We start from the raw sequence: 17738 nt of genomic DNA on the forward strand, positions 1-17738 counted from the left end.
AAGATGCTGCAGAAAATTCTCAGATGAACAGTAGAAAATGTCATGCCTGTCACCACGTGGGGGTGGTAATAAATTCAATATTGCTAGAATTTATGCTGTAGTCCATGAAGCATTAAGAAGGCTCTTCTTGTAGCCTGTAGAGGTGTTATGGTGCCATCTAATGCTGTAAGATTTAAATGCAGGATGCACACAGGTACTTACAGAGATGCCGTGTTTTGATTGATCTATAAATCTGCTGTTGTGGGAATTCTTCAACTGTTAAACTGAAATTCCTTGTGTGCTCATCTGCTAGAAAAGAAAACAGTTTGGTAAAATCTTGATTTCTTTGGAAACAGCTTTTAGCTTAAACAGACCTTTCTTTTTTTTTTCTTCCAAAATGATTCAAAATTTTTCTTTTTTTTTTTTTTTTTTTTTTTCTATCCCATTTCCAGAAAGAAAACTAATGAGCTAGTAGACTTTAGGAAAGGTGTAATTTAGGATTGTTTCACAGATTCTTTCAAAGCTTTTACTTTTGATCTAACAGTAGTGATAAAAGCCCATTGCACTGAAAAGGATGAGTGGAAGCTAATTGCTCAAGTTGAAAGGCTGTAATTTGTTTCTTGGCTTGTAACTTTGTTTACTCTTTTGTAAATGTTATTAGAGCTCTGAGTGAGGGGTTTCAAAACCTCTGTTAATCTGGATAAGCTCTGAATGTGAATAAAGAATTTGCCTTTAAATCCACTTTGTGTAACATATAAACCCATCACTCATCACAAACTCATCTTTGCTTATCATCAGGTGTAGAAGCAGTGAATTATATTAATGTAAATCTCACTAAAGAATTCATTAAAACCATTTGTTTCTGGTAGTATACTAATGGAAACAGAAATACCTAGTGATGCTGAAAGCAGGCTTGATTGCATTGGCAAACCAGAGGTTTGCTATCCTCAAAAATAAAGTCAGCATTTGTACCACAGTAATCTGATTTGTCATGCATCCATAAGTGAAATATCAGGAGAAATTTCCTTTGTACATGGTAAGATTTGAAGCTAATCCTCATTCGTAGTCGTTTTTACTTAGAGACCTGATGTGATGTGCTCATACGCTCTCTGGGCCCCACTGCTTACAGATAATGACCTTATTCAAGTTTTGATTTATTTTTTTTATAAGAGTTTCAATATGATGATGAATTAAAGAGTTCATACGATGAAATAGGCTACTTGGAAAACCTTCTGAAGTTCTACATTTAACTGATTCTTTCTCCCTTTTGTCTCATCCTGGGTAGGTTTGAAAAAGGACGTATTTATACGTTTATTGGGGAAGTGGTTGTTTCCATGAATCCTTACAAAAACTTGAACATCTATGGGCGTGACATGATCGAGCAGTACAAAGGAAGGGAATTGTATGAGAGGCCTCCTCACCTCTTTGCAATTGCTGATGCAGCTTACAAAGCGATGAAGAGGCGATCAAAAGACACCTGTATTGTAATATCAGGTAAGCTGAAAGAGCTTGTCTTTATGATGAACACTTGATCTTTGTGAAATTTTAGGCAGAAGATGGATTTGTCTAATGATAGCGTTTTAGAAAACTTCATTAATCTTAAAACTGCTTATTTGCATTTGAATCTGTGTGTGGAGACCTCAACAATTATTTCTTATCTGATTCAAGAGCTGGTGTCAGTCATTAGCTTAATCTGTGCGTGTAAAATGTAACTTGAAGGTAAGGCCTCTGCTTGCTATGCCTGTGTGAATGATGATCAGTGAGAATGGGGTTCCTGTGTCTCCAGCAGCTTGGAGAAATGCTGATTTTTGTCCCTTAGCTGACTGGTCAATGTTTTGTTCTCTGTTTTGATAGCTGAGCTGTTTGCTTGTCCTGGTGCTAACAGTGGGAGCAGTGGTTGTGCCATGAACGGTTGCTATCTGGATCCTGGCACTTCATTTCCTTGATGTCCCCGTGCTTTCGCAGCTCTGAAGGGCCTGAGACCCGAGATGGGGTGCTGAACAGTAGCCTCTTGTACTGCAGTTCAGAGCTCTGCTGCAATCTGAGCCTCTGCATGACAGTCTTTCTCCTCTAACAATATTCCTTTTGATCCTCTGTGTGCTAGGCCTTTTACCGACCTGTGAAATCTTACATCATAACTGCTTCTAAGTCAGCACAGCAGTAACAGCCAGGCAGGGTTATGGCTACATTCAGAAAATTCAAGCTTATTTGTGCATACTTTGAGCTTTAAAAAGACACTAGCATGATGGATGCTGGTCAGTGATTTGCTTTGCTGTTTTGCTCTGTTGTGACTTTTTTGTATTTATGCCCTTAGGTGAAAGTGGGGCTGGGAAAACTGAGGCCAGTAAATATATTATGCAGTACATAGCAGCCATTACCAACCCTGGTCAAAGAGCTGAGGTGGAAAGGTAAGGGCTTTGTAGAAAAGTGAAATGGCTTTGTCTCTAGTAGACTGTATAATGCCATTTTATTTGATGGTCTCTTGCCAAATCAGCATGCAATTACTACATCATTTACCTGTTTTCTTCAGATAAAACTTCTACTGTGGGAATTTTGCAATATTGATTGCTGACTACTAAATTGATTACTAAAATCACATAGAAAAGTTAGGGAGAACTCAAGCCTTCAAACTTTCAAAATAAAAACAGCATCTAGAAATCACGTTTTCTGTGTCAATTTGCTTAAAATATGTGTGTGTTAGTGTATTATGTTGAGCACAAGCAGCATGTTCCATGACCTTTCAAGTTTGCATGCTCCTGAGTCGCAACATGTGTTTGTCAGTCATAGGGTAAAAATTTTTGCAGCAAAGAATATGGCTTTCTGCTGAAACAGATTTAACACCTACCTTGAAAAAAAAAAAAGCTAATTATTTGCAAAAGAAGTCAAAACATTGCTTTCAAAACTTATGCGTGTAAAGGAACTGCATTTTGATTGATGCTGTTTTCAGTGGAGCCTATGGTTCTCTTTTGCTCAGCTCTAAGGAACATTACCAAAAGCTTCCAGGTGATGTCCCTCAGGATTGCTAATGTCTTACACATCTGCCTAGATATGCCATCAAAGAGTATTTCTGTTGTTACTAAAATCTTCTCTAAAAATGCCTATGAAAAAAAATCTGTGGCTGAATACATGAGTCTGGACTCATCCTGTTCCCTTTTCCATTTATCCAGAGTGAAGAACATATTGCTGAAATCTAATTGTGTATTAGAGGCCTTTGGCAATGCCAAAACAAACCGTAACGACAATTCCAGCAGGTTTGGAAAATATATGGATATCAACTTTGATTTTAAAGGCGATCCAATAGGTGGGCATATCAATAATTACTTGCTTGAAAAGGTAAGCCAAATTCAGTTTTAGTCAAAGGCTTCTGTTTAGTTACTTCAGTAATACGTGTTTTGCCTATACAGTGTTTTCCTTTCAACCATGGTACATCCATATGTGATGTATGAGGGCACAGAATATCGTTAAATCTAAAGTTTAATTTCTCTCCAAGAACTAATAAGAGTGAAACACTGCTGAAGCACAAGCACTGCCCTGTTGCAGAAGTACTTTAACACCACTGCTTTCAGAGTTCACCATCTAAGAGACCAGTGTTACTTAGAAGCTTGTGTGCATATAGGTCTATGTGTTTTGCATCCCAAATAAAAGCTGAGATGAATTTAACATCTGTAAAACTCCCTCCTTATAAGTTCCCACACTGAGATCTTATTCTTATTGTAAGTTCCCACACTGAGCCTTGTGTGATCATTTAGCAACTATGCTTTTATATGTTACAAATGATCCTAGGCATAATCTTTTTCATGTCATTAAGTGGTGGCTGAGAACACTGGAATATGTAAAACCCTGTAAAGAAATTGGGCTGAGTCTATTAACAGTTCTCATGATGTGTGAGACACACGTCTGGCTTTAATTTGTATGTTTGACCACATCTGCTAACTTGCTTTTTTGTTTGTTTTCTTTTTTACTTCTGCCATTATTTCCCTGAAGTCTATTTCCAGAACAAATATTTTATTTGAAGAAAAAAAAAAAGACATGATAATTTCATGCAAAAAGAGATGGGGCTGCAGCTCTAGTGACCTAAGTCTTGATCATTTATTTAACATTTTTGACTTCTATCAAGTTAAATTTCTTTCCAATTTGAAAGCAGTTGAGGTTTGGGTACAAACACAATTATTCATTAGACAGCGACTTTGCAGAATGAACTCATACCTCACACTCCACTGTTTGAACTTGTAGTGTGAAATAAGGGTATGTTTCTTGTTGACTGAATTTCTGCTGCAATTAACAGTTTTTCTTTTGCTATTTTACGTGAATTTGGAATGAACGCTCTGAGGATGGAGCTACTGGTTGCTTCCTAAAACAATGTCTGTGTGTTAGGGTGGGGAGTCAATTTACGCACAGGCTGGGTGCTGTTGGTCAGTCTGTCTTCAGGTTTTAGAAGCAGTTATTGTAAGGCCCTAGCTATGGCTGTGGGACATTTGTTTATAGTCATGTGGTCCTGTTTTTACTTCCAGCAATTAAATAACTCTTGAACTAAAATGTTTTATTTGACTCTTCCATGAAAGCAATCCTGAAGTTGCCACATGGGCTTTCTGACTGGAGGTAGCATGTTGCAGATGTTTTGCAAGCTGGTCTTTTTGATTATAGACTTCAGACACGAGGATCATGCCTAATTAGTAATGTTTATTATAAACTTACTGTAAAATGAGGATAGTTTGGAGGTGTTCTAGCAGTGGTGAACTGATTCTTTGGTTTCTAAGGGGAGGTGTTTGGGAAGCAAGCCATCCATATCCAGAAATACCTATCCTGTATTTTTTTTCCCCTGCAGTCTCGTGTGATTGTACAACAGCCAGGAGAACGAAGCTTTCATTCTTTTTACCAGGTTGGTATTCCTTTGTCAGAGCAAATTACTTTTTTCATGTTTCCCAGACAGATAGGCAAAAGACAAAGTTTTCACTCTCTCATGACTTTTGCAAAGGATTCCCTTGTTGTTACATCTTGGGTGATCTTAGTTTCTTTAGTTTTTGAAGAGGCCTGTTTTGGGGAAAGAGCTTGTTTTCTCTACCCTCCAGTCCCATATTAACACATTTGTAAACTTAAAAGGAGGCTAACTAAGCAAGTATGGTAGAATACTGGACTTTGACTCACTGTTTAATTTGTAATAAGTCTAATTCCTCTATTTTCTCGGAGGCCTCTAGTTCATATGGAAGTAATTTTATGACACTGAGTTCACTTTAGTTTTTATATTTGGGTTCTTTTTAATGTCTTCCATATTTTATGGTGATTCCCTTGTGCGTCTTTTGGGGGAAATGGTCAGTCTATTAGTATAACCTTTATTCTCCCTTGCCGGGGGTTTAAATCATAAACCGTAGGTTTATTTTTATTTATTTTTATGTGCTCAGTAGTCCGTGATAGCATGTTAGCACCTTTCTCACAAATGTTGTGTTTCCCATAGGAAGGTCTCTGTGTATAGCAGAGAACATAAATGTGCTTGGCAGGGCACATCTGTGATGTGTCACAGGTGTACACATATCATCTATGAAGTTCAGACTTGTTTTCTAAGCAGTTGAACCATTCAAAAGGTCAGTCAGCTAGGCAGAGCCCTAGAACAGTGCAGACCATGTATTTTGAATATGTGCTTGTGACTCTCCAAGTATCATAGGTGATTCTAGCATAGCAGTAACTTCATGTTTTTATGGTTTCACCTGGCAAGCAGGTGAATGAGAATTTATTTAGTATAAAAATGATTTACTATGAAAAAGGAAGGATTTGCTTTATTTTGATTTACCTTTTCTTACTCTTTGTACAGCTCCTCCAGGGGGGTTCTGACCAGATGTTACGTTCTCTACATCTTCAGAAGGATGCATCTGCATACAGCTACATCTCTCCTGGAGCACAGATAAAGGTGAGGGTGTTGTCAGTGAGTTACAGGTAACTTGCTTTAAAATTGTATGTGCTTCTTGAAATGTTTCAAGTACTACCAAGCAAGTAGAAGTGGAAAACAATATTTATGGGATAAATATTAAAAGATAACACTAGTATGCTATTTTTAATGGAGCTTCTGGACCTAGGAGACAAGTGCACATCCACTTGTTTCTAATTATAAAAAAAACATCAAATGTAGTAGGAAATATCACTTTTGTTAATAAATGCAGCCAGAGATACTTGACCTCTTAGCAGTGACAGACTTTTAGTGCTTTGTAATGGTAACTGAAGAAGCTGCTCTGTTGTGTTTTGTGTTTTTTTTTTGTTAAAAAAAAAAAAAAAAAAGATTCCTTGTGGCTTTTTTGTACAGTAGGACCATTTAAGTTACTGAAGCATTCATTCTTCATATCTGACATACCCTCAGAGGGGCCTCTGAGCAGAAAAGAAGGGAACAGACCAATAAGGTTTTTAGGAAACAAGAACACTTTAATCCTGAACACTTTAAGTATGCTGGGAGTGGTCCCTAGTGTCATACCTAGGAAGCAGGGTCCAGACAAAAGGCTGCCTGATTTCCTAATTGCTTTCTTGAGATGCTCTTTGGCATACAAGCCTGCAGACCTACTCAGAGGCCTTTATTAGTTTCTCTGGAAATCTGCAGTGAAAAGAAACCAGATGATCAGGAAGGGAGGGCACAAAGGCTCACCTTGAGAAAGATGTCGACTAGAACTTTGCCGTTAGTGCTGTGCAGCTTTTGCTCAGAGGGTCTATGACTGCACTATTTGTAACTCTCACTCTGATTTTTTATGAATAGCTTCTGCACTTTCACAACAAATTCCACTGGGAAAATATTGAGTTATTAAAATGTTCTGTGATGGATTTCTCTATCTCACTGCTGGGTTCAGCATACAAGTGGATAATGACTGATTAGGATCAGGCAAAAATCTCATGGCAGTTTCTTGCATCTGAAAAATAGTGAAGCACGTGTCTTGCCCATGGGCATTCAAAGTCTTTGCTTTCTCACTACCATTAAGCACGTGTCCCAAACATCTTTTTCCCCTCAGTGTTCCATCAATGATGGTGCAGAGTTCAAAGCTGTAGCTGATGCCATGAAAGTGATAGGCTTCAAGCAAGAGGAAATTCAGACTGTCTACAAAATTGTGGCAGCTATTCTTCACTTGGTAAGTTCTCTGCCTGCAGGTTTGAGCAGGCTGCTCTTCAGAAGTCAAGCAGCGCACTTGTACTTCCTGCAGATCTAATTTTCTCACTGCAGATCTGTTGGCTGGAAAACTGTATGCAGTTTACAGCTTCCAGTTTGAGTGAAATTCCTTGATGAAATAAGACACTGCAGTAATGATGAAAGATCACATTTATTCCTGCATATTCCAGATCCCAAAACAGCCATACCACAAAGCATGTGGATCTGTAAATATGAGTAGAAATTGTTGGGTTTTTGGCAGTGAGTGGGTAGGAAGCTCTCACCTTAGTATTCTTCTACCCTTGTGCTCTCTCCACCGCCACTCTAACTATGCTGGAGGGATGGTACTTCACTTGGTTAGCAGCTTGAGCACAGCAGGGTACAGCAGAACTCCTAATTCTCTGTATTCCAATACCAAGGAAATCCTTCCTTCGCTCATATTTTCCTGTGACCCACAGAATTTTCTTCCCTGTGCAGTGTTCCTGTAGCACAGTTCTTGCCCCTCCTTGAGAAGAAAAGCACCATAGGCAAGCAGAGAGAAGGTGGCAAAGAAAACAGCAGTTTTTTTTTTCAATTTTCTCCTCTTTGGCGCAGTCCTGCCCCGGTGCTGGGAAGTGGGGTGGAGGCAGAGCAGAGTCAGGCCATGCTAGCAGGCTGTGAGACTACTCGCAGGTAATATGGTGGTGTTGCTGCCGAATTCTGTCATCACAGGTATTGAGCAACAGTGCCGTTGTGGTACGTTGTCACTCCAATCCTATTAGCAGTGTTGATTTGTCAGCTTCTCCAGACCATTCACCTAAACTTTGTGGGCAACAGTATTGCAATAATAACTGCAGCTTACTGTTTTTGTAGTGAACTGGAGTGAAGATGAGCTGCTGCATTTGGAATTTGTGTATCTAAGGCCATTTACTATTACTAGACTCTGAATCTTGAAAGTGTTTGATTAGATTTCCAGAAGTCTTTGATGTTATTTTTCTTTTCCAAAAGCTCAGCTGAACACTGAGCAGGAATGCATTCCTTTGAGTCAGGCTTTGTTGCTTCTACTGATTTTGGATGTTTGTGGTTATGTGGATATGCAGGCCTCAAATAGCAGATGGGTTGTGGATGGACTCAGGACGTACTAAAATTATATTAATACAAATATTGAGAAATTAATTTCTTGCTAATTATTGCAGGGGAACTTGAAGTTTTCTGTGGATGGTGATACGCCTCTAATAGAAAATAGCAAGGTTGTGTCAATCATTGCAGACTTGCTGTCAACAAAATCTGAGATGGTGGAGAAGGCTCTTTTGTTCCGAACTGTAGCTACAGGTCGGGATGTCATTGACAAACAGCATACTGAACAAGAAGCCACCTACGGCAGAGATGCCTTTGCAAAAGTGAGTTTAAATTTCCTTTCTCTACATCTGATTTTATGTGTGACAGTAACTCAGACACTTTGCTTTTGCTTTTTGGTAGAGTTGTGCTTGGTGCAGCACAGAGTGATGATACCTGAGGAGGACTCTCACTAATGAATTGTTTTGTAGCTGCATTTTCCAATGCTCACATCCCAGTAGGTTTCCTGGGTAGATCAACGAGTACAGTGCTTGCTCAGACAGGGGAAGTCTCTACCTCAAGCTGATTTTTTTTTTCTGACTCTGTGTGCTCCTGTGTTGTATAGCTGCACTCACCCAGAGTGCAGCAACAGGGGGACTGCAGAGCAGCACCATCTCTACCCTTCCCTGGCTGTGACACAACCAGCCATGCTTTTCTGGTAGGTGAAAGAGGGGAGGGAGTTGCAAGATTAGCTTGCTGGCATCTGCAAAAGGAACACACTGTATAGGGCTAAATATTTTGGAAAATATTGTTCTTGATTTCCTTAGAAGTTAAATTCAAAGGGTAGAGAGTAGAAGAGTAACATCTAGAACTTAAATTGGAAACACTGTGCTATCCTTTTTATGGAAAAGTAGGATACTGATAGCAAAAGGAGTAACAATTGTCCTTCCTTTGTTAATAAATAAAATTATAAGGGAAGAATGGATGAAGTTTTGAAGGTCCTTGATTATTGACTTTTTTCCACAAAGATGATACGTTTGCCCAGCTTTGGAGTACGTTTTGAACATGTAGACTTTGAAGATACTTATATCTACAAAACATTTTCCTTTTACAAGGTGTACAGGAACATTTTACTGCTATTGTTCAGTTGTTATGTTTCTATAACTGAACTCTAACTTATTCTTCAGTATTGTTAAATAGTTCACAGGTGTGGAAGTTATTAGACAGATGAAAAACAGACTGGAATCAAATGGGCTAACCTCCATACTTAGTGATCTTTCCAAGATTTAGACTTCAGCTAAATGAGATTTGGAAGAAAGAGAAATATTTTTATAGAATATTTTCTTCTTATCTATGATTGTTCAATTTTAACAGAAATTTATCTGTGGTTTTTGTTTAGTTTGGGCAGCATCTTGAATTAAACTTTGTAGCAACGTATTTTGTACTTAACAGAAAGAACAGAGACAGATGCAGGCAAAATGGCTCAGTGTTTGTTTCCTGGCAGGCTATATACGAGCGCCTCTTTTGTTGGATTGTGGCGCACATCAATGATGTGATTGAAGTGAAGAACTACGACACTACAATACATGGCAAAAACACAGTCATTGGTGTCCTGGATATTTATGGCTTTGAAATATTTGACAACAACAGGTGAGACGTACTGTTAAAGCACAGTGCTGTGCCTTCTCCTTTCCCAAGTGAGAAAACTCACCACCTTCTTTTTTTTCCTTATGTTTTTGCAGTTTTGAGCAATTTTGCATTAATTACTGCAATGAAAAGCTACAGCAGCTCTTTATTCAGCTAGTTCTGAAGCAGGAGCAGGAAGAGTACCAGCGAGAAGGAATTCCCTGGAAGCATGTGAGTGATTTGGCAGGGGAGGGAGAGGTTGGTTTGAGGTCAGTCGAGCAGCATAGGTCACACATGTAAAGTTGGTCCACGAGTAAGCTCCTGTTCAAGTCAATAGGACATCTGTGTCCATGCCAATGGTACTATCAGGCTTGCTGTCTGGAAATCTGACTGTGGAAAAAGCTAACCCATTATCTTGCAACCTATTTTTATGGTTTTGGAAAACAGTTGATTCTGGATCTGTGTTAAAATTTCTCATGGCATCTCTGTGGCTGAGTTCCTAATCTGAACACTTACGTATTTTGTGTAGTTGTAGATATTTGGGTAGAAAAATTCTAGGCATTCTGTTCAAATTCCTTTCATGATGAAAAGGATTGGATGCCCGGTTTTTATCGCTTTAACTATATGCAGATGAATTTTAAAAAACATTTTAAAGTGCATTATGTAGCAGTTGATTTTTAGGAGACGTCACAAAATTAATGTGAGGCATGTGAAGATTACCACCTCTGTTTAGTGGCAGAAGAATAGCCTACTTAGTTTTGAGTTAGTAATCTGCATATTGAAAGCTGATTGTTTCACCTGTGATTGGTGTCCGATCCCTCTGTCAGACAAATGGTGCAGTTCAATCAGTGACTAACACTGGTGCACTTCTCTTTTACTAGCCAAAGTCACAAATATACGTGTTCATTTGTTTTTGTGTTTTGTTTTGTTTTTTTTTTCTTCTTCAGATTGATTACTTTAACAATCAGGTCATTGTCGACCTGGTAGAGCAGCAGCACAAAGGGATCATTGCCATTCTGGACGATGCCTGCATGAATGTTGGAAAAGTTACAGATGAGATGTTCCTTGAGGCTCTTAATAACAAGCTAGGGAAGCACGCACACTTCTCCAGCAGAAAGGTAATGTACTCTTCTGTATCCTCAGAACTTGTTTCTTATCCTATGTGATGCTTTTTCCATTATTTAGACCTAACAGAATAAGGAAAAAGATTTGAAGAATGTCTGAGGTTCAAACTGTTGCCATAGAGTATGAAATTAAATGCCTAAGAGCAACTGCAGCTCTTAACTACAGAAATAGGCCATCTGGTCTGGGTTTGGGTAAGGCACCTCCTATGGCTTTATAGCCGGTAGAGGGAGCTCAAGTATGTCCAATGTGAGATCAATTTTATTCAGAGCATAAAAGAAGCAGGAGCTTGTGCTTTGACATATCATGATGTCATCTGTAACCAATTGAGGCACGGTTTTGGCTCACGTGGCTTTCTTCCCAGGCTGCTGTAATACATAGTGACAGTGAAATTATTCACACTTCTGCTTTATTACAGCACTGTGGGTTGTTTTTTCATCGTCATTGGCTACAAAACATGTTCATCTCCAGTTGTACCTATGATCTTCCAGGCCATTTGACTTGCTTTGTTTTTGGTACAATGTATGAATTAAAAGGCTTTATTCCTCACTTGGCAGCATAGCGAAAACATGGTCACCCGCCTGATTAATTTGAGAATCCTTCACACCAAATTTCATTTATGAAATAAATTTCAGTTTATTGATGTCTGTCTGCTAAGAAACATTGTTTGGAATATGACATTCAGAATGCTGGTTCCCCCCTTCTCCCTCCCACCCCAGCATACTGTTTTATGTAGGTCAGAAATATAAAATTAGCATCGTTGTATAAGATACGTGCTAGAGACTGCCTCCAGGGAGGCTGAATATAAACAATAGATCTGGCTGTGGCTTGTTTGAGCAGAGCCTAGGAAGAAAATAAAATCAGTTTTTCTTCCAGATGTGGTTTTCCTTATGTGCACTTTAGCTGTGGCACACCTGTCATCTCGTCTGCCACATGCATTTTAGCTGAGGGAGAATCTTGCTTTCTGTGTTAGCCTAGATTTTATGTGCTTAAGCAGCAGATGTGTTAGCCATAACACATTCTGAGTAGACTCGCATGAGATCAAGCGTTTTCATGAAGCCTAGTCCGGGTGTCTATATTTTAGTGCAAATTGCTTGCTTTGGTAGTACTAACAGTTGTGAACAGTGAAGCCTGAGGGAATGGATTCTTAAATCCTCTGCAATGGGATAGTGCGGGCAGTGGTCCAGTTCTGGAGCTGTCTAGTTACTAGGTAGAGGACTGGTAGAGGACTTCGGTTTCTGTTCTGTCATTGGTACTATATCTACTAAGGTGGGGTGGTTCCATCACAGAGAGAGTAGGTACTGCATAGATACAGTGGGGAAAGAGGACTGAATTTCATAAAGCATGTGGCAGGTTATAAAATGAAAATTAAAAAGAAGAATCTGCTCAAGTCCTTACCTTCACAAGTCCCTTCACAGTGTGGGAAACAACAACAAAAAAAAAGTGTGTGTGTATATATATATCTCCAATTGCAGTATTCCTCAGTAGGGGGTGGCATTGTCAGAAAACTGCACAGATTTGAAGGGAAGTGAGGAATACTGTTTTAAATAATGTTTATGGAGTGTATGATGTATCTTCCTGGCTTGCTAATTTCTAGTTTAAATCAATATAGCCTTGAAAAAATTGACCCGTAAAATTCTCAGCATCATAATTATCTTTCCCCCTCTCTCATGTCTTTGCAGATGTCCTTTAGATTATCTCAGATATCATGTTCAGTGAGCCCTTATCCCATCTAGAACTGCTGTAAGAAATCTGAGCCCTCTAAGCTAGCCTCTTCTAGTTGTATTAAAACAAAGGACTTGATTTCACTTCATAATCTGCTTTCATAGTCTGCGGTAGATCTGTCCAGAGACTATGAAGCTGAGTGTAGATCAAAGCTTTTCCTAAAGGGTTAAAGTACATGTGCTGATATGTTATGGGAACTGCTCCCATCTTTCAGCCTGAGTTAATGCTTCACTGCTCCCCTGTAGAGCATGTTGCACGCTGGCTCCATGTGGATAAGCTCTAAGGGGCTGCTGTGCCCTAAATAGTAGTGTCCTAGTTTGTGCACTGCATGCCTGATCTGCTGCTGTCTGCTTGGTTGTCCTGGTGAAAGCCAAACAAACCAGGAAGACTGGTAAATATTTCCACTATGAATATTTGTGGCCAAATTTATGTTCTTAGAGCTCTGAATTGTCCATTGCTTGTCTAGATATGTAAATATTAGCTATTCTGATTGGACTTCTCAACATCAAAGGTTCATTTTCTCATCCTCTTTAAATTCTGATGTTTCTTCAATTGATCTTGTAATTTCAAAGTGTTGAGTGCAGTGATGAACAGTATATGAATTCCTAAATTGTCCATTAGTGGAAAATTCTGATGGGTGTCAATCTCAAGAAATTGATTGTGAAGGTAGGAATGCGAGAAGACCCATTTTAGTCCACCTGATCCAGTATCTGCCAAATTGCTAGGCAACAGTGAAGGTCTAACTGGGAGAAGAATATGGGACAAATGTAGTGATAACTTGATGTGGCCCCAGTCTCCAGCCATTTTCTGTCCTTCTGAATCGGGGCTAGTGCTCTTGATAGTTTTTTGGGGGTTGTTTTGTGTTTCTTCTTTAACTGATAAGGTGTTCCACAGCGTAGATACTTGTTTGAAGAGCTCCTTCCTTCCCATCCATTTTCCCTTTTAGGTTACATTTGTTGCCTCCTAGTTCTAAAACAGCAAAACGTCGCTCAATGTATCTTCCACTACATCTTCTCTGTGTCTTCTGTCATTCCTTTCCTGACCTGAAGGGGCTGAGTTCCTTTGGCTCTGTCTCCTGTAGCAGTCAGTGCTTTTGATAGAGTTTGTCCATTGTCAAGCCTCTTCCAACTATCCTATGTCCTTTTTGAGATGGAGGGTATTTTAAGTACTTGTTGGGTTAATAGTTTGGGGTTTGTGGCTTACTGTGAGCTTTGGCTTTTCTCTGTGGATGTCTCTGAACTTAAGTGAATTTCATTTGCTCTTCAGTGCCATTCCTCTGGAATCTCATGTCTTCCTGCAGTTCTTCACAGCCAGACAGTGTCTTTACTTCCCTGAATAATTAAGAAGTATCAACAGTCTTGATCACCTGTCTTTTACCCTCAGATCCTGGCTCATTTAAGACTCTGTTGGCACTGTAGGTGGAAGTACAGACCTCTGCAGGCCTCCCAGATGAACTGTAGGAGCCAACTGTTCGCTGTTGTACCATTTCCCATCTTTCCAAAAGTTATTTGTTTGAGGCCCCTTTCTTCCTGTCCTGCACAGAAACTTGAATTCTTTGAGTTGTTAATAAGGAGCCTTGAGAAGGGGCTCCTAGAAATCCAAGCAGGCTATCAACTGTATCAGTACACTTGCTATTCTTTTTAATAATTTCTGCCGATTTGCCCAGTAGACACAAAGTTCATAGAGAGAAAGACTCAGTATGAGAACTAGCATTGTGTTAAGCCCCCTTCCAGTATCTCCCATGCTGGAAGAGTTTTAAGTGAGAAGCTTACACAGATGAGTGTGTCCCATCTTGCAGGAAGAGTTGCTTCATTTCATTGTGGTTTTGCTCATCTTATACCTCTTCTATTGACATGTTGGGTTGAGATGTATGTTTTGGGTGGATGAAAAAAGCATTAGATCCTCTCTAGCCCCTTGCTGGTAAGCACAGCTGCAGAAAGAAAAATTAGTTCATTTTCCTGGTTTGGCTTCTTCCTCATTTTCTCTGTGTTCCTTCTACTCTGTGGTCATTTGTCAGTTCTGCATATACTGGCATGCTTCCTGCTCCTGCTGTGCTGGACTTCTTATACCTTTGTAACCTTCATGTATTTCATTATGCAAACTTTTTGCTTTCCTTCTTGTGTTTTTTGTTTGTTTAATCTTCTATTTATTTATTTTACATCTAATCTCTTTAAGTCAATTTATTTTCTATTCTTAGACACAGGTAAAGCTTTTTGGAAGATATCTTCCTGCTTCTAATAAACTCTTCTATCCTGCAGTTTGACCGTGCTAATTTCCTCTTTTGTTTTCCTAAGACTTTGGGTGGGTGATAGATACTTGCTCATAGCCTTCATGGTGCCCATGCTTCCTCCAAAGAAATCTATGGCTGCTGCTGCTGAGTGGCTGCCACATGGGCATTTGACATCTTTGTTGTAGTGAAAAAATGAGTGTGAAGTCTGAGCTGAGAATTGAAGGTTGCAGCTCTCTCCACCCTGGATGGATCTGTGGGGCTGGTCACTGTCTGAGAGGTGTTCGATGAACTACAGTGACTGCTGGTGGTGGAACAGAAGAAGCATTGCTATCATAACTGTCATATTCTGATTTCTTCATTTATTTGCTGAGGAGGGACATTGCAATGGAAAAAAAAATACAAAGGAAGACTTTTAAAAGGGCATAAAGAAATCTTAGGTGTGATGGTTCTCTGTATGCACAAATACTCTTTTTGCTTAATGGTATTTTTGAGGTAGTTTCAATTTGTTAATAAAACTGTAGGTTCTTACAAGTTGGTTTTGTACAAATATATGCTTTTAATAACACATCCATGAAAAAATGTTATAAAGCAGTGTTACAACTGGATTTCAGGTCCACGCATGTGCGTGTAAAGTGGAAAAACTACAGTTTCCATTTATGTTTCCAAGGCACATCACTTTTCTGTGAAACTTAAAAATCCAAGGGTGAGATTTTAATGTATGTGAAATTTGTTTTAGCTTTGTGCAACTGACAAAACCCTGGAGTTTGACAGAGACTTTCGAATCAAGCACTACGCTGGAGATGTGATGTAAGTTTCTTTTAGAAATAAAGTTGCACCTTCTATTTTTGTCTTCTAGCCAGCTTTGAAGTGGTATGGTATTCTGATTTAATGCTGCTTCTGGTATGAACCAGAATAGCTGTCATACAGAATTACAGAGTGCAGCAATTGCTTATCAATTAAATCTTATGCTAGTTACTTGCTGTATAGAATATGATTTTGTTCTTGGAATTGAAACAAAAGGAGAATATGAGGTGGGGAGGTGAAGGGGAGAGCAATGTTTCGGGGGGGGGGAAGCTAGCACTGTTTATACAAGAAAGCTATACAGAGCTAATAAAATCTTGTTTAGACATCTGTTTAGTATGGTTATCTAACTCTCTGGCTTTAAATTCTCAAATCAGTTTGAGCTCACTCAAAATATGCAGGGTAGTGTTAAGTTCAAATAAGTATCAGTGCAAGGAGCCTTTCCCACTCAGGTTGAAAAGTTTTTTGTACCTGAACTCTACAGAAATGGCTACAGTATCTGAGAGTAGTATGAAGGAAAATTAACTAGAAGTGAAAGATGCCCATATGTTAGAAACCTCACTAGGAAAGCTGTTGTCTGGAATATCACTGAAATGATGGAATGGCTAAGAATTTGTGCAACTCCCTGTGCTAGCAGAACTTAAAGGGAGGTTAATGTGGAAATCATTTAGGATTTTAACAATTAAGGATTTTTTTTTTTAACCTTTTGACTGGGGATTAAATTTACTTTCATTTTATAAAGGTATCCAGTGTGTACTGGATCAGTGAAGACAGACTTTGTTCTGGAGTCTGTGCTGAGTGATTGCTGATATACATTGCTGATTCCAAAGCACTTTGCCAAGGATAAAAAAAAAAAAAAAAGCCAAGGCTATATATTAGTGCTTTCTGTACTGCCAGTGCCCAGCGAACAAATTTTCTAAAAAAAAAAAAAAAAAAAAAAAAGGTGAAATGTGGAAACGTTTGCAGGTAGTATTTGAGCCTGAATTTGTCACGCTCCAGATCCCAGTGTCTGCAGTTTAGGTGCTGGTTTCCAGGGGTAATCTGAAGCTCAGTGGTACAAGGAGGCAGCTGAGAGGGAGTTGCTGAATGGGGAGATTTTGGACCTTTGTCCTCTTTGAGGACAGAGTACCTGTCTTGAGCCTTGGAGAAGAGATGAAATTCAGAAGTCCAACAGTAGTCTTCTGGGGGAGTATTTCCATGGTTATAGAGAGAGGAAAGTCCACAATTCCTATGTTGATTTCCAATAGAGTTCCCTTGTCACTGGTTATAGACTGTTCCTGATTTGAGACCGTGTCCCACGAGATGATCTTTTTTGACACCAAGCAAAGGATTGACTAGATAGGTAGAAAAGCAAAGCTTAGGTCTGTAGGATTTCATACAAACACATGCTTTGAATTCAAAGGTGGAAGTCATGAGCGTAACTCTTGAATTTGGGCAATCTGCAACTCACCCTAGTCTTGTTATGTGTCCCAGCCATCATGCTCTTCACCTACATGGAGCAAACAACTGTCTAAAAACTAATTACATGTTGTTGCCATGCTGGAGCTGGAAAGCTGGGGAGAAAGATCCAAGTCTCAGACAGCGCTCATGCAGCACATTAGTGATAGGTTGGAAAACAGAGCTGGATTTCTGATTAGCATCTGCTGTGTCTGTAGGAGTGCAAGGATACTGATTCCACAGTGATACCAGTAGCTCTGGGAAGGACTTCGCAATTAACTCTTTCCCTTTTTTTTTAGTTACTCAGTCAGTGGATTTATTGACAAAAACAAGGACACTTTATTTCAAGACTTCAAGCGTCTTATGTACAACAGGTAGGAATAAAAATATTAATGAGGTGAATTTAGAATCTGATCTGTCAGAATCCTACTCTGTAAGAGTGGATGCTAGAAGAAACTAGCATTTTCACTGATGCAATCTTTACAGTGCGTGCAGTGTATTTGTTAGCTATTGCAATAAACATATTGCTCTGACATTTGATGTTTGTATATTTACCATGACCCAAAGGCTGTTAGTTTAATTTTAGGATAAAGTTATTATTCTGTGTATCTTGTTTTGCGTTTTATTTTTTCTCCTTTGATTAAACCTTTAATTTAATGAAATTTG

At 39.1% G+C, this 17738-nt stretch overlaps 1 protein-coding gene across 2 annotated transcripts in view; it reads left to right on the top strand.

Annotated features, from left to right (window-relative positions):
- Window positions 1–17738, top strand: part of MYO1D (myosin ID) — a 157214-nt gene that overhangs the window by 35506 nt on the left and 103970 nt on the right. For both annotated transcript variants that reach the window (XM_032202841.1, XM_032202842.1), the window contains exons 2-13: window positions 1265–1473; window positions 2294–2387; window positions 3147–3312; window positions 4805–4858; window positions 5786–5881; window positions 6963–7079; window positions 8272–8475; window positions 9636–9781; window positions 9874–9988; window positions 10705–10875; window positions 15571–15641; window positions 17372–17446. In XM_032202841.1, the coding sequence (XP_032058732.1) occupies window positions 1265–1473; window positions 2294–2387; window positions 3147–3312; window positions 4805–4858; window positions 5786–5881; window positions 6963–7079; window positions 8272–8475; window positions 9636–9781; window positions 9874–9988; window positions 10705–10875; window positions 15571–15641; window positions 17372–17446 (1518 nt within the window). The remainder of the gene's footprint in view (window positions 1–1264; window positions 1474–2293; window positions 2388–3146; window positions 3313–4804; window positions 4859–5785; window positions 5882–6962; window positions 7080–8271; window positions 8476–9635; window positions 9782–9873; window positions 9989–10704; window positions 10876–15570; window positions 15642–17371; window positions 17447–17738) is intronic.

Source organism: Aythya fuligula, chromosome 24 (assembly GCF_009819795.1).
Source record: "Aythya fuligula isolate bAytFul2 chromosome 24, bAytFul2.pri, whole genome shotgun sequence".
Taxonomy (NCBI): domain Eukaryota; kingdom Metazoa; phylum Chordata; class Aves; order Anseriformes; family Anatidae; genus Aythya; species Aythya fuligula.